Source organism: Dermacentor albipictus, chromosome 8, assembly GCF_038994185.2.
Source record: "Dermacentor albipictus isolate Rhodes 1998 colony chromosome 8, USDA_Dalb.pri_finalv2, whole genome shotgun sequence".
Taxonomy (NCBI): Eukaryota; Metazoa; Arthropoda; class Arachnida; order Ixodida; family Ixodidae; genus Dermacentor; species Dermacentor albipictus.
In genome coordinates, this window is record NC_091828.1 from 29,805,678 (window position 1) to 29,831,708 (window position 26,031).

General features: G+C 46.5%; 1 protein-coding gene across 1 annotated transcript in view; it reads left to right on the plus strand.

Moving 5' to 3' along the window:
• Positions 1-26,031, plus strand: part of LOC135914483 (glutathione hydrolase-like YwrD proenzyme) — a 62,588-nt gene that overhangs the window by 11,236 nt on the left and 25,321 nt on the right. The window contains exon 3 of the mRNA XM_070524585.1: positions 10,205-10,358. Coding sequence (XP_070380686.1) covers positions 10,205-10,358 — 154 coding nt within the window. The remainder of the gene's footprint in view (positions 1-10,204; positions 10,359-26,031) is intronic.

Genomic DNA, 26,031 nt, shown 5'->3' on the forward strand with positions numbered 1-26,031 from the left:
GCGTGCGAACCTGTGTTGATGTTGTGCGATACTATGGTGGTGCGGCCGAGATAATGTTGATGGCAGTCGAAGGAAGCAGTAAATTCGCGTAGGAATCTGAAAAGTTGCATGAGTTGTGTGGTTGTCAGATCACCGGAGATTGATGAATGGAAGCACTCCAACGGCGGTCGAGTGGCACTGTCGAGGGCGGCGAGGAACGCCGAATGCGCGTCTTTGGAAGCATTGAAGAATACACAGTTTGCACGTAACCGAGGCACTCTCCGCGATGCAAAGTATTTGGCAGAAAAGGCACATTGCGCACACATATGACACCACGGCCAACACTGAGGGCGATCACCGCAAATGGCAACGGAAGGGAACGGCGACGGACGAAGAACTCACATGGCGTGAATAAGCATGGTTGCGTCACGTGCTGATGCGTAAGGTAGGGAGACGATGGTGGCTTACTGAGCAGGGATATCTGTAACTTCGGCCTCAAGGATTTTCGCAGACATCACAGGATCCTGGTTCATGGCTGCATCGGCAAGAAAAGACAACTCCACCTTGGCATGGGTACAGTCAATGATGGCATTGTTTGAAGAAACGAAATCCCAGCCAAGGATAACATCGTGGGCGCAGGACGGCAGCACAACGAATTCAATAACATGGAGCGACTCCTCGATGTTAACACCTGCAGTGCAGGCTTTCAATGGTCCGAAAGGCTGCGCGCTCGCAGTACTCAAATGCACTTCGGAAAATGACGTCGTTACTTTTCCTATTCGTCGGCAATGTCCTGCAGGTTACACAAAAATGGCTGCGCCCGTATCGACCAGTGCGTTCAAAAGACTTCGACGTATACCTCAATGACGTCGCAGGTGTTATTGCCAGGCCTTTGGCAAATCGAAGGGGGCGCAGTTCTCGCCTCGGGTACTGTGACTGAGGTAGAGGGCTTGGCCGGTGTCTCATCGGTGCGATGGAGTGGCGGTGGGGGGATGGGGAACGACGAGCATGGTTCAGGACAGAGGTGTCATCTGGTGGCACAGGGGACTGTAGTTGCCGAGGGGCGTACGTACTCATAGGTCGACGGTTATCCTAAAAATGCAGCATACGGCGTCGACAAAAGCGGGCAACGTGTCCTGGAATACAACAATGGCAACAAATTGGGCGGTTGTCCGCGGTGCGCCAAGGATCTGGCTGACGGGGTAGCTGTGGTGCAGGCGGTGAGAAGGAAATCGGAGGCGGTCGCGCAACAGCTTGGAGAGGTGGACGTGAAGTGAAGGGCGGCCTCGCAGCGACGTCAGTGTACGTCAGGAGCGCCGCGACGGTAGGCGGTTGAGTAACAGCTGGCGGACACTCAGCGACTTGCTCCTCGATGGCGCTTTGTAACCCCGATGTGAATGGAGAGTTTGGTTGCACGTTCTCTGGTGCACTAGAGGTGACTCGTCAACATCAAGCGTCAGACCTTAGACAGCAGCGAATTCTGAGGGCGGATGTAGTGGGACTACTCGCTGCCTTCGAAGTTCGTCGTAACTCTCACTCTGACACAGCGCCATGACGGCATACACTGTGGTTATGTTTCGGGGACGAACATGTGAAATGCGTCTTCCTCATTCCCTTGAGGATATGCCCGATTTTGTCGACTTCTGGCATCTTTGCGTCGACTCTCTTGCACAGATTAACGAACTCTTAGGCGTAGCTGGTGAAATTTGCGCCTGGTTACTGGACCCGTCAGCGCAGGCGTCATTCGACCTGAAACTGTCGGACAGCAGGACAACCAAACACTTCCGTGAAGTTGGTCTCGAACGCCAACCATGTCGGAATGTCGGATTCTTGGTTACGATACCACAAATGTGCAACGTTACTCAACTTGAAAATAACGTTGTTGAGCTTTGCCATATCGTCGCAGTGATTGTGCACGCTGATTGTGTCGTACGAGGAAAGCCCGTCCTCGACGTTCTGACCACGTACCCGCAAGAATATCAGAATCCCCCTGACGCTGCACGCCAGGACAGATGACGGTTGGTGTCGTGACTACAGCTTGTTGAACTTAATCATCAGGCATGGTTCCAGAAGGATAGGCAGGATCGTCCGGCATTGGCCGAGATGGTTGAAGGGTTCGTCTTCGAAGTTGCAGGGTTGATATAGTCATACCCCGCACCTCCACCAAATGTCAAGCTGTTTATTGACAGGGTACGCAAGGCGAGGGAGATCGATCTCGGTGCGGTAGTCAAAAAGCCTGCGAGCGGTCAGAACCGGCCCCGTGCGTGAAGTACTGGTGATGCGCCTGACTGACCGGCACTTCGTTACATTTCATACGATGGAGAGGCCCCGGGCTAACTGGCGCTTCTTCTTTGTTACACTAAGTTTCTATGTATATTTATGTTCGCATCTAACCATTTTCCCGCCTACCTGGCTCAATGGGTAGTCCGTGGTTGAATGGTTAGCGCATCGGGCTGCTGTGCTCTATTAACGCTCTCTGACACCAAGATTCAGCTTGGGTCACTGACTATCTGACTATGTATGTACATACATGACTCTCTTCAGCGAAGCTCTTTCACGCTGGCATGTGCCCCTATAGATGCGGGACTGTGTAGGCACCGGTGTTCCATGAAACCCATTAACGTGGACCTGGAGCACTAGGTATGGGCAGCTTGGTCTGTTCTGAACTTCGATAATGCTCTTTAATGCCAAATTGGGCCACTAGATATGTGCACTGAAAACTTGCCGCTACACAATGACTAAAAGGCACCCGTAACATTAATGGATACGACGCGAAATAAAACCAATGACACAAGGGTTACTCAAGTAAAGGGCCCTCTCTGATTAGCAGGCTGTGGCAAAAAATCATTGGTGTATGTGACCCTTTTCAATGAATTCCTCACCGAATTGCGTCATTGAGTACGGATCAATCAGTGTGGGCATGTAAAAGAACAATTCTCCGTGCTCACCGGCACCGGCGTGCAGCACGTTTCGTCTCGACGGCCACGAGTGGACTTCTCGGCAGTGTACTGGGTGTAACAGCGTGTCGAAAAAGAAGGGCGACAGAGGAGCCTGATTGGCGCATGAAGCACTTCCAAGCACTTACACGCACCGGTGCGCCATGCATTTAGGACGCCACACCAGGCTTCGAGACGGCGCTGTACGCCGCCGAGTGTTCTTAGCGTTCTTAGCAGCTACGCGAGGGCTTTTGCCTTGATGTGCTAAACCTTCATGTCTACTATGAGGGCGGGTTTACTTGGTGCTACAAGACCAGTCGTACATGCATTGGCTATGCACTTTCATCGCAGGGTCTGGTACGTGAAGTCAAGGGGATGCGCATCAACGTGTCATGGCAGGCCAAGATATGAAGTGATGTAAACCGCGTGTGTATAAGTATATCTACATCCACGTGGCATATTGCAAGCAAGGAAAGATACCCAGGAGTATGCCGCCTGCCGATAACTGCCTACGTGGCTATCGCGGAGGAACTTTAAGCGCACCTGCGGTTGAAAAAATGTACAAGCTGTGAAGAACATATCAAGCATCTGAGACGGAGTATAAAAATGCATGAAATTCACGCGAATACACGTCTTGGATTGCGTTGTAAGGGATGCTGGGACCCGGAAGTACACGTGCACTTCCAAGCGCGCAAGACAGCAAACAGGCACCACTGCAGGGCTGTCATGGAACTGCCCGCCGACGAATGCCAGGAAACTTGGATTTTATACATCCGAGGTAAAGAGGCCACGCAGGAAATCGTGCAAAGAAATGTGGCTGAATGTGATCACTGTCGACTCTTTTCAGTCACCGTTTCTCCTTGCAACGGAGTAGAAAAAGTCTGCTCGATGAACGCTTGTGTTTTTACTGTGAAAAGTGAAGCTATTTCTTCCTTTTTATGTTTCATTTCTCGTTTCCCGTTCTCCAGTGCAGGATAGCCTACCGAGCTCAGGCTGGTTAACCTCCTTGCCCTTCCCTAATGTCTTCTCTAAGTCGTATCTGCGAGCCCTCGATCGCAAATATCATCACGAAGAACATACAAATGAGGACACCGGCCACCACTTGTCCTATATCGACGGACAACTTGCAAGAAACTTGAAGCAACTGTTCGCTTTCCCGCCTGCACAACCGCCAGAAGCTCCTCTGGCCTACCCATCCAAGGGCACTGAAAATAGTGTAGACAAGCGCAAGCGGTTGATAACGCCACTCGCACTTGACCAAGCCCTTGTGCCCATTGGGGCGTACGCACCCGAGGGATTGGACAATATCCCAGCGGCACTGGTGAAATATTTGGGCAATAGAGCCTGAGAGCTCCTCGCTGTTATATTTACCGGCATCCTGCATGGTCAACCCATTCAACCAGAGAGCAATGCGGACGCACTAGGTTCTTGTTCAAGGGGGCAGGAATCTGGAATCTGATAGAAAACTGGAATCTTATGGAAACGTTTGTATCGTTGGAAACGCGGTTCACTTCATCCACAACTACTTTAAGGCACGAAGACAACGAGTGATAATTACCAAACATCATTCTGCTTTCACACATATCGTGTGCGGTGTACCGCAAGGCTCAGTTTTAGGTCCTATTCTGTTTTCATTATGCACAAGTGATTTACCGGGCGCACTTAACCTGTCAAAAGTTTTGATGTACGCTGACGACACCGCCTTTGTTACCTCAGGGGATTCCCTCTCGTCATTACAGGACACTATATCTGGTGAACTGCTAAATGTAGCTCAATGGTTTTCAGAGAATCGACTAGCCCTAAATACTGATAAAACTAAGTATATCATATTCCACTCTAAGAGGAAAATACTAGACTACATACAGTGAGTTCACTTTGACTCTAGCGAAATGAACTCTGGATTGAGTTGATTCATTTAAATGTTTAGGTGTTACTTTGGACAGTCACTTGGACTGGAAAGAACAAATAAGCGTTGTCTGTCGAAAACTCGCTTTCAACTGTTACACACTGGCCCGTGCCCGGCAATATTTTCCTCGTGCTTTGCTTCGTTGCAGATACTTTTCTTACGTTTGCATATACGTTTCATACCCACATGAGCTATTGTTGTGAAATATGGGGCCTAACATATAAAACTTACTTAACACCTATAGTGCCGTTGCAAAAACGCGCCCTAAGAATACTAACATTTTCCTCTGTTAATCACCCAAGTAGCGTTCTGTTTACTGACATTCGTATTCGTTCTTTCACGGTGTTAAGCAATTATAAAATCACCTGTTTAGTTCAAAAAATACTGAACATCTACTTTCGGCTATCCAAAACCATATTTAACTTCCCACGTGCAAAAACCAGGCAAGCAACTAACTTTAACTTAAACTTTCCTTTTTGCAGCAATGTATACGGCGAACGATTATTATAGTTCTTTGGCGCTATAACTTAGAACACTGTGCCTGTGGAAATAAAAGTAACCAGAAATTTTTGTCTTCTACGTAAACACTTCTTCATGTCTAGCCAAACATAAAAGCTTTTCCTTAAAGAAAGGACTTTTTTATGTAAATAATCTTCTTACTAATTGAGCAGATATGTATTTGGTTGACCTGTACAAGCACGTACCAGAGGGGGGGACCGGGGGGGCCCGGGCTCCCTCCGAAACTAAAACGCATACCCCCCTGCCCGCCCACGCCATCACTTTTCACACACATTCCTAAAGCACCGCGAAATCAATGTTGAAACTTGACAGCCTGAAGATGCTGCAGTCCTCCGGTTCTTAAGAGAAAGCCTTAGCTCGGACCAAACTCCGACGCGGCGTCTTAAAACACAAGTAAAATGCAAACACGTTTTTCTGAGATAACCCGTGGCCGATTTTAATGAGATGTGTTGCATTTGAGATAAAAAGATTAATTCTAGTGACTGTCGGAAACGGAATTTCCATTTATGTCCTTAATTTCCTTCAAATATTTTCGAAAATTCAGAAGTCGAAAAATATAGATGCAGGAAGTTTATAAAAAATAACAGCTCTGCATTAAGAACAGATATTGCGGTTCTGTAAACGGTATCCCTTAGATCATTTAAAGCACACAAATTCCTTCTGTCAATATATGTCTTATGTTAATTATGACGTTGTTTACAAGGGCTCAGCTAAAGCTGTATTCCCATATTACGAAATTTTTACAAATTCATGAGTAACACAGCAATTCTTTCCGCTTTACATGTACAATCCATTGGAATTTACATTAGTGTGATCTTATTATTGCTTGCTGAGTTACAAAGTTGTAAACTTGGTAGTTTCGTTCTGAAAATTTGAAATTGTTGCAAATTTTTAATAAATAATTGACGACCTAGATCGAAAATTCGATACACTGACACAAGATTTTAAGCTTTTCTTGGAAATGCAGCAAACCTCGTCATATTTAGTGCAGTGGTTGCCGAGAAAACGAATTCTCCTTTTACACATATTTGGATAGGAGCACCCGAGCTAAAGCTCCTCTTGAGGTGACACACCCGCGATTCTTCCCAATGGTACCACTGCACCATGTTTAAAGGAATACCGTTTCCTTGGTGTAATGCTTATTTCGTCATAAAAGATTTTGAAGGAACACGATGACCACTTGAAACGGGCTGGTCAGAGAACATGCAATTTGCTGCGCAGACAATGTATATAGGTTTGGAGGCGCCCTCGAAGCGGGTAGGCGTGCGTGGTCTCAACTTTGTTAATGGTGTTGTATGCCTCACGGCGAACATGCGAGGGTGAATAGAACGCAGTCGACGCTAAGTTGGAGGAAAAATTAAGGGTTGTAATGGGTGCGTCGCTGTCGAGGCGATTCAGGACGACATCGGCTGGACATCTTCAGAGGCAAGAAAAGCGACCAGCAAATTTCATTCGACGGTCCTCTAAGGCTAATGAACGACAAAAGGCGGGCTCGACAAGTATTAGGATATCTACATTTTCAGGGTGCACAAGCTCAGTGTAGTAGACGCCTATGCATTATACAGCGTAAATTTCTGTTGTTCGCTCATCTTGTGCAGGAAGACAGCGAACGCCAGTGGATGAAGGCATTGAGGGCTCAGGCTAGGCGAGAGGAGCCGCGTTATAGCATTCCGCAATGCTTTATAAACGAAAGCTGCAATCCTACCGGACCAACAAAACAACCATTGCAGTGGAAAACATATATGACAATGGCAATCCAGTCATTCTTTGTTTACAGGCTCGCGCAGGAAATCTACACGCTCTTGTGTATCAACGGCACTGGCCAAAAACGGGAAGTGATGGCGCCGAAGTGCCGGGCGTGCGGAGATGAGGAAGATAACGCGTATAATCTGGTCCTGGGCTGCAGAAGCCTCACGTGAGCCTATCCACACAGAGAGGACCAGGTTACTCGAAGCGCTGGCATTTCCCGTTGTCGTTTAGGCATACGCTCGTGATGCAACCGATGGTACTCCTGAAGCACTGGCAATAGCAGTGTCCACCACGAAGAAAAAGCTGCAACAGTAGTGGAGTGTAGCGAGCGCACGTCCTTCAACTGAAGTTAGATCATACACTCAGTGTGACAATTAAGATATTGCTATTTCTTACTGCTTTGCATGTTTATTTTCTTTGCGACATAGCTATTTTGTTGTTTTATACTTGTTATCATGGCTAGAGCGCAGCACTAGCGCCCACCCATTCTAAAGGTTAAATCCAACATTAACATTGAAGCGCGACCTTGGAGTCTCGATGCGGTGTATGCCTCGTACATAATTCGTTTCAATGTTGTCAATACGTTATGTGGCGATGTCCATTCAGTGCTAAAGCATTGCCATTGAAAGGTTTCTGTAGAATTCTTTTGGTGCTCGTTTTCTGGCGGTGGTCTTGATACGATAGAGCCACACCAACTTGTCCAGCTCCCAGTGTTGATGCAGAATCGCTCATTAAAGCTCTAGTAGCAAATATAAAGGCGGTTAGAGCACGTGAGCTGCAAGAATAAGCACCTTAATAAAAGGTTACACTCTAAAAAGGTTACACTAGCAGGAAGCAAAATAAAACTATTTGAACTTTAGTAAGCCTTCTTCAAAAGCGACCGAGACCTAACAATTTGTAGAACACCAGCAAAAGAAAATCGCTTTAATGTGTGATTGAATATACATGGCTGTAGAGAACATTTTCGAGGAGCCAGCTCACTGTTTGCTGGTACTAGCCCAACCACATAGAAAGTTTATTCTGAGGTGCACTCACATACGTCGTCACTCGCACTTCACGACATTGCAGCAAAAATCGCCCACATGAGAAAACCTAAACAATGAGTGCGGAATTCACAAAGCTCTCGTTCCTAAGTGTTGTTCTTCATTGGCGGATCGCATACGCTAATAATATGTCCGACATCATTATTAGCTGGCAAGAACGTTTTTAGCGTAGGAACATTTTGTGAATGCGGGACCAGGACCCGTATTCATGAAAGGTCTTACGCTACAATTTTTAATCAACAAATCTCAGCCAATGTGGATGCTGCACATATATATAAGCGTAGCTGGATAGCCAATGGCAAAGAACTGTTATGAACGGAAACGTTCGTGAACTAAGCCCCAGGGGCCGAATTCGCAAAGCTTTTTGTTTGTAAGTACTCCTTTCCATTGGCCGGCCGCCTTCGGTAATAAGTGCAGCATCAGGATTGGCGGAATCCTTTCTTGAAGAACAATTCTAGCGTAAGTGCATTCCGTGAATACAGGTCCAAATTTTCATTCGTTCACATATGTATTGTCGAATAAGTCGAGATAACTGACAACATTAAAAATAATTGTGTGGTTTACCATCCCAAAACTAAGCAGTGGGCAGTGAGGGTGATGTAGTGAATGGCAGGGACTCAATTTTTACACACATGGTTCTGAAGCCTTTTCGTGTTCCACCATCAACGAGAAAGGGCTGCCGCGGTCGCGATATAACCAGATGACCTCGCGCTCAACAGTGCCATGCCTTAGCCGCTAAGTCAGTCAGGCAGATATCTCAACGAATTTGTCCGTCTTATCAAACGATACTCCACTAATCATAACAAGACAACAAGCACTAACACCAAGGACAACATACGGGAAATTACTTGTGCTTAATAAATTAAATACACAAAAGATAAAAAATGAAAATGATAGTGGAAGAAAAAACAACTTGCCGCAGGTGGAGAACGACTCCACAACCTTCGCATCCTTAGTGTCGTATCCTTGGTGTGAGTGTTTGTTGTCTCCTGAGGATATGACTAATAAAAAATCGGTCCGATTGGTCAAACCTCTTTCTTCTCACTCGAGTCGGGCAACATTGATGCCTTCAGGTAGCATGCGTGGATTTATTTACCGCTTGCCTTCACCGAAAAAGTTCACGTTCTCGTGTCGCCTGCGGCAGAAAGGATGTTCCACATCCGTCGCCAAGGTCTGTGAGTGCTGGCGCTGGCGAACACTCCCGGAATTCTACTAGGAAACATGAATACCCAAGAAAGTTGATGGGGAAACGGCGCCGTGGCAGCTTAATTGGTAGAGCATTGCACGCGAAACGCCAAGGTTGTGAGATCGTTCCCCACTTGCGGCACGTTGTTTTTTCATCCGCATTCATTTACATTAATTTATTGTTTCCTTATTTCTTTTATTAAGCACAAGTAATTTGCCCTTATTATCTTTGGTGTCAGGCTTTGTTATCGCGTTAGGATACGACTAATAAAAAAATGGGGCCCATGGGTTATAACCCCGTTTCGTCCCTTTCATCTCGCAAAGGCATAGAAAGGCATAAAAAAGCTACGACAACGACGAATGCGCTAATAACATTCCTAGATTTAAGAGCGTCAAATACATCACGAAACACTGCAGGCGACAAGCGTAAATCCTTGCCAAGCCCAAGGGAACCTTTGTAGGCCAGCCTACGCCAAAACATCGCTGGAGCGCAGTGTGCATATGAACTAGCTGTTCCAAGCGGTGAACAATGGTAGTTGGAGCACGACACGTGCAAGCGTCTTGGCATGGAAACACAAAGGTTACTGGGGATTCCGGACGATTGGCCATGCATAGGCGGCTGTTTAGGTCAATCTGGTTAGTAACTACTTTTTCCGCCATCGCTGATTCTTGCCATGAAAGAAGGGCTCGCCCAGACACATGTTGGAATGCCTTATAAGCGAGTTGGAACGGCGACCTGGTTTACTCAGTCGATAAAGCTCTCTGCAACCAGAACTTCATCAACGCTATATCAATTCCACCTTCCAGTCGGTATCGTTTAAGCAGTACTTTCTGCGCTTGAGAATGATTGTCATGCTATATACATAACCTACGTATAAAACACGCAGCGGCAGGAGCCCAGCCGCGCTTACGCTGGAGATGGTGGAGTCTAAAAGAAGCTACGACTGGACAAGCGAGAGGTACATGTATGGCTTGCAAGCGACTGTTCCCGGTGCAGCGAAGGCCTGGTTCCACATCGCTTCTCGTTTCGGCTCTGGAAAGGTGAGTCTCGCTGCGTTAGTGCTGTCAGCGTAGTGCCATCTATAATGCAACTGGTATTACAATGCTCGAATGATGATTTCATTCAACCGTTTACCGGTTCACCGTAAAACTACTATAGAAGTTTAGGAAAACTACAAAAAGTTAAAGGTATAATTGTATGCCAAATGTATTAGGGTATTGTGGCAGTGCCCGAGAAATTTGCATCAAACAAGTGATAACAATACAACCGCTATTTGTTTTTGCTAAATCATTGAGCAAAATGGGATATTTTAGATTCCCTGTGTGCGATTCCGTAATAAAACAACTAGTTATAGTTTTTTGTGTGAATTACACTAGGCACTCGTTACTAACATGTAGACTTGCACTGCTAGGTGCCAACGTAGGCCATCCAAAACTATACGGGTGGCTGGTGCAAGGAGGAGATAATTTCTGACCACTGTTTTATTTTCAGTATTAATTTCCAATAATTCTGATAAGTTGTAACTTGAAGATCATTGCCTTCGTCACAGAAGTAGAGGATGCATACGTAAAAGCTCGAAAACACAAGGTACCTGCTAACTGGATATGACTTCATCGCTGCTCACATTTCTAGTTCATAATTAAGACGCCTGGCTTAGAGGGAAGTACAAAATTTATACTTACAGTTTGATAATATGCGGGATCAAAATTTGATTGCTCATGTAGGCAATATTAGACTGCACGTCTAATAGTGTTGATTTGGCAAAGTCGCGCCATCTGCAAAAGAAAACTTTTCAAAAGTGGATATTCATTGGTACACCCTTTCAAAGGCGTACCAAATTACAAATGATATTGCTGAATCCAGTAATACCCCCGATGTTTATTAGGTGATTGCATTTTTTACATTGCGAGGAACACACTCCTGAGCTCTAGTATAAATCCGATAACGCATATCAAAGGAGGTCTAGTACTCTCACAGTTTCCACAAAAACTGAAATTACATGCGCGTGATGCCAATGAGAAACATGGTCATCATCATCAGCATCCGAACTTATCGGCCTGCTTGCGCCCACTGCAAGGCAAAGGCCTCTTTCATACTTCGCCAACTACCCCGTTCACGTACTAATTGTGGCCACGTTGTCCTTGTAAACTTCTTAATCTCATCCGGCCACTTAACTTTCTTCCGCCCCCTGCTACGCTTCCCTTCCATTGGAATCCAGTCCGTTACCCTGAATGGCCATCGGTTATATTCCCTCCTCATTACATGCCCTGCCGATGCCCATTTCTTTTTCTTGATTTCAACAAACATATCATTAACTCCGATTTGTTCCCTCACTCAATCTGCTCTTCCCTTACCCCTTAAAGTAACACCCATCATTCTTCTTTCCATAGGTCGTTGCGTCGTCCTCAATATAAATAAAACCATTTTCGTAAGCCTCCAGGTTTCTGCCCCGTAGGTGATTTCTGGTAAGAACAGCTGTTATACACATTTCTCTTGAGGAATAATGGCACCCTGTGGTTCATGATCTGAGAATGGATTCCAAACTCACCCCAGCCCATTCTTATTCTTCTGATTGTTTCAGTCTCTTGATCCGGATCCGCGGGCGCTACCTGCCCTAAGTAGATCTATTCCCTTACCACTTCCAGTGACTCGCTATCTATCGTAAACTGCTGTTCTCTTCTGAGACTGTTAAACAATAATTAGTTTTCTGCATATTAATTTTTAGACCCACCCTTCTGCTTTGCCGATCAAGGTCAGTGAGCATGCATTGCAATTGGTCCCCCGACTTACTAAGCAAGGCTATGTGATTAGCGAATCGCAAGTTATTAAGGTATTCTATATTAAGTCTTATCTCCATTTCTTCCCAATCCAGGTCTGTGAATACATCCTGTAAACATGTTGTGAATATCATAGGAGTGATCCTATCTTCCTGCCTGACGCCTTTCTTTATTGGGCTATTGTGACTTTCTTTATGGAGGACTACGGTGGCTGTAGAACCGCTAGAGATATCTTTCAGTATTTTTACATATGGATCGTCTACACCCTGATTCCGTTAAGCCTCCTTGACTGTTGAGGTTTATTTATTTATTTATTTATTTATTTATTTATTTATTTATTCAAAATGCTCACAGGCTCCAAATAGGAGTATTGTGTGAGGGGGGCATGTACAGAAAATGAAGGATACAAGAAAGCAGCTCATGCATCATTATACAATGGGTAACAGTTTCACAGGACACAAAGAACTAATGAGAAGTATAACGTTGCAAATATAAGGCCAGAAAAATATTTCACAGTATATGCAATCTATGAAGGAACATTGAAATGGCGGCTATAAGGGTGACTAACGAAGTACAAGGCAGTGAATAAAACAGTTAGGAAAACCAGAGCAGTACTTGGTCTTTGAAGGCTGCAGAGTCATGTAATGCAACGACGTGATCAGGAAGATCATTCCAGTAGCTTATGGCACGTGGAAGCGCTGATGAATTAAAAGCCGTGGTTCGGCCAAATATGCGCCTAAAGCTGTGGCTATTACAAAGACGACGGTATGTACGATGTGGTTCGGTAAGGGGAAGGGTACTAGGATGCTGACTATGAATTATTTTGTGGAAGAGACAGAGCAAAGCTACCTTCCTTCGCAGCTCAAGTGTTGGGAGTGATAGCGGGAACTTCAGGTTAGTAACGCTAGTCTGTCGGTCATATGTCCTGGTTATGAAACGTACTGCGCGGTTCTGAATTCGTTCAAGTGATTGTATTAGATAGGTCTGATGCGGTGAAAAAATAAACTAGCTAGGTCTGATGCGGTGATGAAAATAAACTTGAAGGCTGAATATTCATTGACATATCGAAGGCCTTCGGCGCAATTAAACAGGCTATTCTTTGTGCACAACATACAGCCATTGGAAAAACTGATCCGCCACTACTGCCAATCCGCCGTTACAACATAAAAAATAAGTCGTTGACATAAAGAACCTACTACTAACATTGGTGTACCGCAGATGTCTATATCAGGTCCGCTATTTTTCCTCATTTATATTAGCGATGTGCATAATTGTCTTTCTTCATGGAAGTGCATTCTGTACGCTTACCACACAACTGTGTTTAGTTCCAACAATTTTGTAACCACGAGGAGCTCGTGCAAATTTCCACAAGGTGCGAAATTAGTAAGCTGCAGAATAACAGTATTAAGACCAGTTTTGTCTTGCAGTTTCAGTTTCAGCTTCAGATTGTTATTCTTTAAATACAATGCACTGGAAAGATACAATATACAGACCACGAGGGTACCAAAGCCAAAGACTGCAACGGGACCCTCGGTTAATATTAAAAATCCAGAGATGTATAAAGAAGAGCAAGCTAACTAAAACAAACGAACACAATCGCAAAAATACAACGTAGAAAATAATGTAAATGAAAACAAATTGTAATTATATAAGCCTATGGGCCTGTAGTGCATAAAAAAACTGTCAGTACATACAAATACCGTCTATGCCTCACATACCGTCTAAGCTCACATACCCAGCACGTCTTTCAAGCTTGTGTTTCTCTCTCTCTCGCTCAGAAAAGGGCGAGTCGTCTAGTTCTTGTAATTACAGTGCTCATTGAAGCATAACCAAAGCAAAAATTAAACAATCGCTAGAGACCTTAAACACTTGTCATGATATCGCATTGCTATCATTATTACAGTAAATGATTCACTCTAATGATTCATCCCTACCATGCTCCATTCAACAAGATAGGGATACCACGTCTTCACTACACCCGGATTGCAAGAGTACTTCGGCTGTGCCCGCATATACAGTGCGACACGGATATCTAACTCTCCTCCACTGTCACGTGCTATGCGCCTAAGGGACAATACTCCAGGTGGCATTGCTTCGCATACCAATCATGACGCTTTCCGCATTAACCTAGCCACACATTTTACTGCTCACAAATTGTAGTTGTTTCTTTTCTTTTGGTCTTCTTTTTGTCTTCCTTGGACAAAGCTTCTGCCTATATACTTGCTTGAAATTCTGATTGCGCGTCCTTTATACCTTTTCGAGTGTTTCCAATGTTGCTACTGTTCTGTTATTATTATTTTTCATGAAGACTCTGCTAACATTTTTCGTTCTTTTTTCTATTGCCGGTGATGTATCATTGCCGTCTTTGTGTCTATTGTTTTTTCCGTTACGTTAATTTGCGAAAGTTCTTCAGTATACGTTAGCAATACAAGCAGCGATAAACTTCCATTTTTACACTTCTGTTTGTTCTCGATTTGATGTTTTACTATATCATTTTCCATGATTCGCCATACTATATTTGTTTAGGAGTGCGTGATTATTTGTATTCTTGACGATGTTTTGTAGCAGAATTGTGGTCAAGGGTCATTCAACTGTACCGCGTGCTTACCTCACTCAGTGCCTCTCTAGAGGCCTGTGAGCTATTTCCAAATAATAGAATAAATAGGAGCTATGTTTTTTCGCTGTTACATTGCACAATTTCTGCAGCGGTTCTTCCTTAGCGCTTGCTCTTTTTAAATCAAGGATTGTTGTGCATCTGTTCTAGTTCATCGTGCTCAAAGCATAAATGGTGCTCCCCTTTCACGGTCCCAGCTGTCGTTCGAAGCTTTCGTTCATATTATGCTACCATCATTCTTCATAAGCCTTTCCTGCTCTCGCGCTGCAGCTGCCAGAACTGCTGCCATGCTGCTCGTTTCGATCAGCTCATGTTCGCCACAACGATGTTATTTGAAACTGCGGCGTTCCAACTGCAGCCATGGATCGTTTCGTGCAATGCAGCAACTGTTTTTACGTCTCATTTGCGGCGGTGTGCTCTGCAGCTTACCCATAAAAGCGAGAACAAAGCAAATCATTGTGGTGACTTTTGTTCTATTTACCTGGACGCAAACATGATGAATCCTGGCATACAAGAACAAAAAGGGATGCAGGACGGGCACTGCATAACGCAGGCGTATCATCTACTGCAATGAATTTTGCGACAGTTGGCCATTTACAATGTAAAAAAGCATGCTGACTATACCAAGGAACATAAGGAGAAACCACCGTATGGTAGGAAGAACTTTGTTTAGGTCCTGAGGGTTCAGTCTGGGAGTGATGCGGGCCGCTCCCACGTTGGGACAGAGAGGTCGAGCCACTGTACCGTCACACGGACCCTCTGGACAGCCCTGAGATGGTCCGCCAGCGCATCTCTGTGCAGCATCCGCTACCACCACTGTTCACCTCGCGAACTATCACCGGCCAACGCCAAGCAGCGCCAAAGCATGTGTTCTAAATCGAGCAAACCACCACACTTACTACAATAGACTGAAACCCCGTAGTGCAGAGTAATTTTATTCATGATGACCGGGATAAGGTACGTTCGTGTCTGCAGAAGCCTTAATGTAACCGCTTGTGGCCTATTTATTTTTCGAATGTGGCAGGCGGAAGGCCCTGCGCCCTAAGTAATAGTGCTTGGTAGATGTCGTTCGTTTTTTTATGAACGATGAAGCTTTATCACGCACAACTTACCCAGTTTTCATTACTTCTTCACTGTAGATGAATAGCAGAATAAAAGTAGCACCTGTAAAACACAGAAGACCCCGTAACACTTGATAGATGCATGCTAGAAGGATAACAATCTGGTATGTATAGACACAGAATATATACAAAATTGGACGTGACTGATCAACAACTGATCAATTCTAGAAATATGCTCAAAACTTCCTGGTGCATTAGTAAAATTTTCAAGTACTAGAGAAATATATTTTCTAAGATATTATCCGAAGGAACAATTCACTAATCGAAGTTGTCCAATATTCGTCACTATTGGTACGAATAAGAGAATACAGGTCTAAAGATGAAATCGTAGACAAAACTCCTGACTCTTCCGAATGATACTACTGACCGGAGCAGAAGCATCTGTCCTGATCCAACGTATGGAGCAGACAGAAAAATTTGTTCTCATAATTCTGTTTACTTAAACAGTACCCTTATGTTAATACAGCGGAGAAATGTGTACGCTCTTTTTAGGCAATCTGACTTACTACTTCGACAATGTTTCCACTACTCCAGATAGTTTTTTTTTTCCATTTACTGTTTATACAATGTGGCCATGTTTGCATTTCTTTGAAAAGATGATCGCGGTGCTGCTTATTACATCGTGTTTTCACGAACACTGCGTTTTACATGAACATAGGGGGCTAACCGAAGGGCTTAATTTAGTTAATCATATCAGGAGAAGCTAACAAACAAGGAGTACAAGAGAAACATAGGCGAAATTACTTTTACTTATTATTTGAAAAAAAAGAAATGACAAAGTAACGGCAATGAAAGTCATTACCATCAAATTATCATTTCTTTAAGTCAGTTAGTAAGCTCAAATAATTTGCCCTACACTTTCCTTGGAGTATTTGCGTTTTGCGTGCTTCATGAGACGTACTTTTCCAGTAGTTGATGGCAGTATTATCATGGATGGTGCTCCCGTTGAGATAAAGTATCAGTGGTTTGTAATTTACAAGCTCCAGAGTTCACCGGGCGTCCTGTTCTAAACGGCATTGCGGATGCCAAACAAAGGAAAAAATAACGGTATTTGAATTACTGACAAGCGCATGCCACGGCACTCTTGACTTTGATATTGTTTAAACAGAAGAGTCTATTGGAATTGATCTGGATTCTCACAGTAGCTTTTCTTGAAAATTCGGTTTCCACACTACGCGAAAATCGTACCAATAGCGTAAATTCTTCTTCGCACTGTAGATGAGCAGTGAAGGATCAATATTTGTACCTAATGACCTACCACTATATTGTCACGTGGTCGTGACGTTGAATAACACAGTAGCAGTACTGTGAACGACAAAACTAACTTTTATTGGGCGAACCTGTGCCCACAAAACAGGCTACACTTATAGCGCAACGATAGCGGCGAACACGCTCGGCGATCGTCGAAAATCTGATCAGGGGGTCAAGCGCGTCGGCTTTTATACAGCAATCATCGAATGTTCCAGATTAAACGTTGGGACCCGCATGCCTTCTAAAATGTTCTACACCATTCGTGTCAAGCGATGAAATCAGAAACACAACGTACGGCGACAACAGACAGCGGATAGAAGCATCGATAACTTTCCAGAAACTTCGGACACATGCAGGCGCGTCCCGCGCTGTGCGATAACATTTGTTAGGCGACAATACTTGTCGCCCGATAAAGACAAGTACACGTGTCAATACCCCCCTCATAAAAAGCATCGACCCGATGCTGCAAACAAACGAAAGTAATAAGTAAGCACTCATAGCAAAGAAAAAAAAAACAAAATAAGGAAAGTTCGTTAGCGTCCGTAAAATGGTTTAAGACGCACCACGTGGACCACTTCAGGTCGTGCGCGACGTCGTTGTGAATGCGAAATGCCGTCTGGCACGACCTCATAGTCCAGAGCGCCAATACGTCGGATGACCTTGTAGGGTCCGGAATAGCGTCGGAGTAGTTTCTGACTGAGTCCTCGTCGGCGTTTCGGTGTCCAAACCCAAACACGGTCGCCGGGCTGGTACTCAACAAAGCGTCGTCGGAGGTTGTAGTGTCGGCTGTCGGTCCTCTGTTGGTTCTTGATCCGTTGGCGGGCGAGCTGTCGGGCTTCTTCGGCGCGCTGGAGATAGCTAGCGACGTCAACATTCTCTTCGTCAGTGACGTGGGGCAGCATGGCGTCGAGCGTCGTCGTCGGGTTCCTGCCGTAAACCAGCTTAAACGGCGTGATCTGTGTTGTTTCTTGCACCGCCGTGTTGTAAGCGAATGTTACGTACGGCAGGACGGCATCCCAGGTCTTGTGTTCGACGTCGACGTAAATCGCTAGCATGTCGGCGAGGGTCTTATTCAGCCGCTCCGTAAGACCATTCGTCTGCGGGTGGTAGGCCGTGGTCCTCCTGTGCCTTGTCTGACTGTATTTCAGAATGGCTTGGGTGAGCTCTGCTGTAAAGGCCGTTCCTCTGTCGGTGATGAGGACTTCTGGGGCGCCGTGTCGAAGCAGGATGTTTTCGACAAAGAATTTTGCCAGTTCGGCTGCGCTACCTTTCGGCAGTGCTTTAGTTTCAGCGAAGCGGGTAAGGTAGTCTGTCGCCACGACGATCCTCTTATTTCCGGTTGTTGACGTCGGAAAGGGTCCCAGCAAGTCCATCCCGATCCGCTGGAATGGTCGGCAACGAGGCTCGATTGGCTGTAGTAATCCGGCTGGCCTTGTTGGCGGTGTCTTGCGTCGCTGACAGTCTCGGCATGTTCTGACATAACGGAGACGTCGGCGGTCAGGCGCGGCCAATAATACTTTTCTTGTATCCTCGATAGTGTCCGGGAAAAAGTGAGGTGTCCAGCGGTCGGATCGTCATGTAGGGCGTGCAATACTTCTGGACGAAATCCTGACGGGACAACAAGAAGGTAGTTGGCGCGGACTGGTGAAAAGTTCTTCTTCACGAGGAGATTGTTTTGAAGCGTGAAGGAAGATAATCCGCGCTTAAATGCCCTGGGGACAACGTCGGTGTGCCCTTCCAAATATTCCACCAGGCCTTTTAGCTCCGGGTCTGCCCGTTGCTGTTCAGCGAAGTCTTCCGCGCTTATCATGCCAAGGAAGGCGTCGTCATCTTCGTCATCTTGCGGCGGCGGGTCAATGGGGGCGCGTGATAGGCAATCGGCATCGGAGTGTTTTCGTCCGGACTTGTAGGTTACAGTGATGTCGTATTCTTGTAGTCTGAGGCTCCACCGCGCCAGTCGTCCTGAAGGATCCTTTATACTCGCTAGCCAACACAACGCGTGATGGTCACTGACGACTTTGAATGGCCTGCCATAAAGATAAGGGCGAAATTTACCTGTAGCCCAAACGATGGCGAGGCATTCCTTTTCGGTCGTAGAATAGTTGCCTTCCGCTTTTGACAGCGACCGGCTAGCGTAAGCTATCACCTGTTCGAATCCGTTTCTCCTCTGGACTAGAACGGCACCGAGGCCTAGGCTACTGGCGTCACTATGGATTTCTGTATCGGCGTACTCGTCGAAGTGCGCAAGTACAGGCGGCGACTGCATGCGTCGTTTGAGTTCTTCAAATGCGTCGGCCTGCGGCGTTTCCCACTTGAACTCAACATCACATTTAGTTAGACGTGTCAACGGCTCGGCGATGCGTGAAAAGTCCTTGACAAAGCGCCTGTAGTAGGCACACATGCCAAGGAATCTACGCACTGCCTTCTTGTCGGTGGGCTGCGGGAACTTTGCGATGGCAGCTGTTTTCTGGGGGTCGGGGCGTACTCCGGATTTACTGATGACGTGGCCTAGGAACAGAAGCTCGTCGTAAGCGAAGCGGCATTTTTTCTGGCTTCAGAGTGAGCCCTGATGACTTGATGGCCTCTAGTACTGTCGTAAGCCGCCTAAGGTGATCGTCGAAATTTTCGGCGAAGACGACGACGTCATCCAAGTAAACAAGGCAGGTCTGCCACTTCAATCCTGCTAACACCGTGTCCATGACGCGCTGGAAAGTTGCAGGTGCCGAGAAGAGTCCGAATGGCATCACCTTGAACTCGTAGAGGCCGTCTGGCGTGATGAAGGGGGTCTTTTCGCGATCTCTCGCGTCGACTTCTATTTGCCAGTAGCCAGACTTGAGATCCATCGACGAGAAATACTTAGCGTTGCAGAGCCGATCCAATGCGTCGTCTATCCATGGAAGGGGGTATACGTCCTTCTTCGTGATCTTGTTCAGACGACGATAATCGACGCAGAAACGTAGGGTTCCGTCCTTTTTTCTTCACCAGGACAACAGGGGATGCCCACGGGCTTTTCGACGGCTGGATGATGTCGTCGCGCAGCATTTCGTCGACTTGTTTTCTTATAGCTTCGCGTTCTCGCAGCGAAACTCGGTAAGGGCTTTGGCGGAGTGGTCGAGCGTGCTCCTCGGTGATTATGCGATGCTTGGCGACTGGTGTTTGTCGAATCCTCGATGTCGTCGAAAAGCAGCTTTTGTATCGTCGGAGCAGACTTCTGAGCTGCTGTTGCTTAATCACTGGGAGACTTGGATTAATGTCGTAGTCTGGTTCGGGAACCATGGTCGTCGGGGTAGATGCGGCGGAATCCGAGAGGACAAACGCATTACCGGTTTCCACAATTTCCTCGATGTACGCGATCGTCGTTCCCTTGTTGATGTGCTTGAACTCCTGGCTGAAGTTTGTCAGCAACACTTCAGTTTTCCCTCCATGCAGTCGAGCGATCCCTCTTGCGACGCAAATTTCACGGTCTAGCAGGAGACGTTGGTCGCCTTCGATGACACCTTCTACGTCAGCGGGTATTTCGGTGCCGACCGAAATAACAATGCTGGAGCGGGGCGGGATGCTCACTTGGTCTTCGAGCACACTCAAGGCGTGGTGACTACGAGGGCTCTCCGGCGGTATCGCTTTATCTTCCGACAGCGTTATTGACTTCGACTTCAGGTCGATGACTGCGCCGTGTTGGTTCAGGAAGTCCATACCGAGAATGACGTCTCGTGAACACTGTTGGAGGATAACGAAGGTGGCAGGGTAAGTCCGCTCATGAACGGTAATTGTTGCCGTGCAGACTCCAGACGGCGTGATGAGGTGTCCTCCTGCGGTTCGAATTTGAGGGCCTTCCCACGTAGTCTTAACTTTCTTCAACTGGGCGGCGATGTGTCCACTCATGACGGAGTAATCAGCCCCTGTGTCGACTAAGGCAGTGACTGCGTGGCCGTCGAGAAGCACGTCGAGGTCGGTGGTTCTTGGTCTGGCGTTGCAGTTAGGTCGTGGCGTCGGATCACGGCTGAGTCGTGTTGAACTGAAGTTGGAACGTCGCGTCGTCAAGTCGTCGTTCGTCGGTGTAGTCTTGCCTTCCTGACTTCGTCGGGACGGCGGCGTGTCGTTGTTATGTCGTCGAGATCATTTCGTCGTCGTCTTCGTCGGCGGCGGAGGATCTTCGTCAGTTCGACGAACAGCAACCGCACCTCCATCGGTTGCTGCTTTTAGTTTTCCGGATATGGGCTCGCTGACCGTCCCCGGGCTGGGCCAGTGTATGGTCGGCGCTGCGGCGACAGGTAGCGTCCTGGTGACGGCGAACGGGATGGCCGTCGATGGCTCCATTGAGTAGCGGCGAGGTAGTCGGCGATGTCACGTGGGCGCTCTCCAAGCTGTGGACGCGGCGCGTTGACGGCGAAACCTCGCAGTCCCATTTCCCGATATGGACATCGTCGGTAGACGTGACCCGCTTCCCCGCAGTGGTAGCAGAGCGGGCGGTGGTCAGGAGCGCGCCAAACGTCGGTCTTCCTCGGGTAGGTGCGACGGGTGGGCGCGTTGGCGGCGGCGGCAGCGGACGACGGAATTGCGGCGTTACAGGGCCCTGGCGCGGTCGCTGAGGAGGGCCTTGACGGCGTACGACGGCGGCGTAGGTCATCGCTTCGGGTTTGGGTTGCGGTAATTGAGGTTGCACCTCCGGGACTCCAAGCGACCGCTGAACCTCATCTTTGACGATTTTAGCGATCGAGGCCACTTGAGGCTGCGACGACGGGAAGATCTTCTGAAGCTCCTCTCGTACGACTGCCCTGATAGCCTCGCGCAGGTCTTCGGAGGCCAGTGATTGAACTCCAGCATAGTTTGTAGCGTTGGTGCGGCGGTCGAATTGCCGGTTTTGCATCTCGAGTGTCTTCTCTATGCTAGTGGCCTCGCGAAGAAACTCGTCGACAGTCTTCGGTGGGTTTCGTACCATACCGGCGAAAAGTTCCTCCTTAACACCACGCATTAGTAGCCGGACTTTATTTTCCTCGGACATTTCCGGGTCGGCGTGGCGGAATAGGCGGCTCATTTCTTCTGTAAAAATTGCGGTGGTCTCGTTGGGCAGCTGCACTCGGGTTTCCAGTAGTGCTTGGGCTCGTTCTCGGCGTACGACGCTTGTGAATGTCTTCAGGAAGCCGCTTCGGAACAGCTCCCAGGTAGTCAAGGTGGCTTCTCGGTTCTCGAACCACGTCCTGGCAGCGTCTTCCAATGCGAAGAAGACATGTCGCAGTTTGTCTTCGCTGTTCCAGTTGTTAAAAGCAGCGACCCTCTCGTATGTCTCAAGCCAGCTTTCTGCGTCCTCGAACGTTGAACCGCGGAACGTCGGAGGCTCCCTGGGCTGCTGCAGCACGACAGGGGATGCTGGGGCTGCCATTGGGGTGGACTTGGTGGCGATCTTCCTGCACGTCTCAGGTAGGAGTCCGTGCTCTGGGGGCAGTCCTTGCAGCCGGCGGCTAGCTCGCTGGTCTTGGGCGACGTTGGTTTTGTTCTCGGGCTTCGGGCTTGGATCGCGGCTTTGCGGGGGCGTTCGGTACATGAACGCACAAGCACCTCCACCAGATGTCACGTGGTCGTGACGTTGAATAACACAGTAGCAGTACTGTGAACGACAAAACTAACTTTTATTGGGCGAACCTGTGCCCACAAAACAGGCTACACTTATAGCGCAACGATAGCAGCGAACACGCTCGGCGATCGTCGAAAATCTGATCAGGGGGTCAAGCGCGTCGGCTTTTATACAGCAATCATCGAATGTTCCAGATTAAACGTTGGGACCCGCATGCCTTCTAAAATGTTCTACACCATTCGTGTCAAGCGATGAAATCAGATAACACAACGTTCGGCGACAACAGACAGCGGATAGAAGCATCGATAACTTTCCAGAAACTTCGGACACATGCAGGCGCGTCCCGCGCTGTGCGATAACATTTGTTAGGCGACAATACTTGTCGCCCGATAAAGACAAGTACACGTGTCAATATGTATATAGGAGAAAAAATATGATTTTAGGGATATATACCGATGCTACGATGAAAGAATAAGAAAGGGATGCACCTACACCTCCATTTTTTATGTTTAGCCCTGGCTAACCGTAATCTGCTTTCGCATCCCAACTCCCTTGTATACAACTTAAGCGTGTTGTCGTGTTTAGTTAGGCTGCAACTTAGCTATTCTTAAGCCGTAATTACCTGGAGTTATTTGGTTTACTTCATGTGGGAACTCTTGTTCATTGCGCCATGAATTTTTAACTTATACTGTTATTCTCTAAGTACTGCAAAGGCAGTGGTTTGGTGGTTTAATACAATCAGGTTTGAGCAGTGCCAGCACTGTAGAAACAGTGCTTGTTTGTATACCGCGATCACTAGAAGATAAACAAACTCGTTCTGACAAAAATAATTTTCAACTGACTACATGCTGGTTCATTTCGATTGTGTTCGCTTTATCTTGAGCTTTTTGTTGGGACCATTAATTGAGAATCTATATAACTTGCGAATGGGGAGTAACGCTGGTGGCACATGAACTGATATTAATTTATGTCATTTATAGTCGAAAACACCGTCAGGGTCCCGACTAATATAAATCTGAAACATGCTGATTCTACTAAAAACGTTTCTGTAGGAGTCATTCAGCGGAGAGTTCCGATATGAGCCTGGTCTTAGAAAGCACCTGACGCGGATCCGGAACATCCGTTCCTTTATAGACAGGCATTTTTTTTTTTGCCTGCTCGCCCATGGTTTTGCCTCGCTCGATCATTCACTCGTTTGCGTGCTCACTGAGTTGATTCCTTCTCCTTTGTAAAATGAAGCTCGTTCTGCGGCCGAATTGGGACCTCGACCCCCCAGCGCCGCAGCACAATGTTCAAACAGTTAAGTGTCGCTCGCCCGCACACTTCTCTGTTACCAACTCCAACTCTCTCTTTCAGCAGTTCGCCATGTGTTATAAGAAATTTCGCCATACTATGTGCTCATACCCAAAACGGAAGACTGGCCTAGAAGCGGGTGCTACACATCATTCCAACGCAAACAAGCTCTTTGATTTTATCGATAGGTGCGCTGATAATTAGGATTTCTGTACTGACACATATACCGACAACAAGGGATTGGTCAAGCAGCATGTCCACGTATTTTTATGGTGGCGATTTCAATAATTTGGCACAGAATCACAAAGGGAGAAGGGTCAAGAAGCCGGTGGTACATATCCTGCTACCAAGTAGCTCTTCTAGATCATGACTGCTTGCTGAACGTGACTATAATTTTCTTACTGTGGCACATACTGACAGCAGGAAAGTGGCTTAAGAGGGGCCGGTATCTTCGGAAAAATAAATATAAATGAGCAAATGCACACTAATCAACGATTTCGAGCATTTCCGTAGCACGGGTGCACGAAAGTACATGCGGACCAGTTTCCCGTACTCGAAAGACGCAGGAGGTAATTGGGAAAATTTACAAGAGCTGATTAACAGCTTCACTTCACATGGACTACGGCATGCAAATTTAATCTGCATAATGTTTTCTTTACATTTGGTACTCACTGACTGTTATCATATTTAAGCCGCACCACACACACCATTTTAATGAACAATAATGACGGCGACCCATCGGCATAACAGTAAAAAGTTCGCTAAAATATTTCCCCATGTACAGCGCATATGATATTCATCAACCCACCAAGCTTGAAACAAAGATACTTATCTGGCCAAATATGGGGTATGCATCAGTTTTCTAGGATTTATTTAGAAAACGCGGTAGTAACAAGTAACGAGCAGTACATAAAGAGCAGTGCGAATTATGTGCTGCAGCTAAAACACTTGCAATGAGCTTACCGTTCTTTGGAAACTTCATGCAGTTTGAGGTATGTCTGTCTGTCTGTCTGTTTATGTGTCTTGTGCATACATTTCGGTCTGTCCTTGATTTATGACAGTTAACTTGAAAGAATCTGTAGTCGATGCTCGAATGTATTGAGTATGACAACCGTGTTCAAAACCAACAATTGGAACAAGATGGGTCAGTGGATGTGAGATGCAGGTCATGGGCCACTCTTTAAAGCACTTCTTGTACACCAACTACGATCACATGTTATGTGACGTAAGAGATGTGCCTCTCTTGAATTAAGTATTACGCTACAGCTTCGGTGACTCGTCAAGAGGCGGCAGGCATGTACCACTCTTCAAAAAAATGTTTCATGGTCACTTCTGCCACTGTGTTTACCATTGTGTATATACAATTGTTTATATTACTCTATGTAAGATATAATATAAATTGTGATTAGGTTACGCTAGAAGACGCGCACAGCATAAGCTAGCAAGAGAGCTCCAAAGCCTACGTCTTCAGTCTAAACTATTCCTTTGTCTGCGGTCCAATATGTCAGAGCGGGCGTCCCAGTCTTAACGCCTTTTTGAGCTCTGGCTGGTGATACTGCACGACAATATCACCACTAGTTGCACACCCATCATAAGTTAGATTACTAATCGCACTAGCGTGCGATTAGTAAACTCCGAAGGATGGATGCATCGCGATGTTTTACTTCAATATGAATTATATGGACGCTCCCGGCACATTTCCGCCATTGTCTGCCCCGTCGCCAGGACTTTCCCTATATAATCCAACGAGAAGAAAGGGGGTTAAGCGAGTGGCCGTATTTTTTGTTATTCATATCATAAGAAGATAACGAACAAAGACACCAAGGACAACACAGGGGAAATTACTTGTACCTACTACTTGAATTAAAGACAAGAAGTATTAATGGCAATGAAAGTGGTTGAAAAAACTACTTTCCGCAGGTGCGATCGTACCCTACCTGAGGCAAGTTGCTTGTCGTCCGTTTCATTGTCATTTATTTACCATTTATTTAATTCAATTAGTAAATAGAAGTAATCACCCCTATGTTGTCCTTTGTGTCCTTGTTTGTTGGCTTCTTAAGATATGGTATATAAACTACGCGCGAT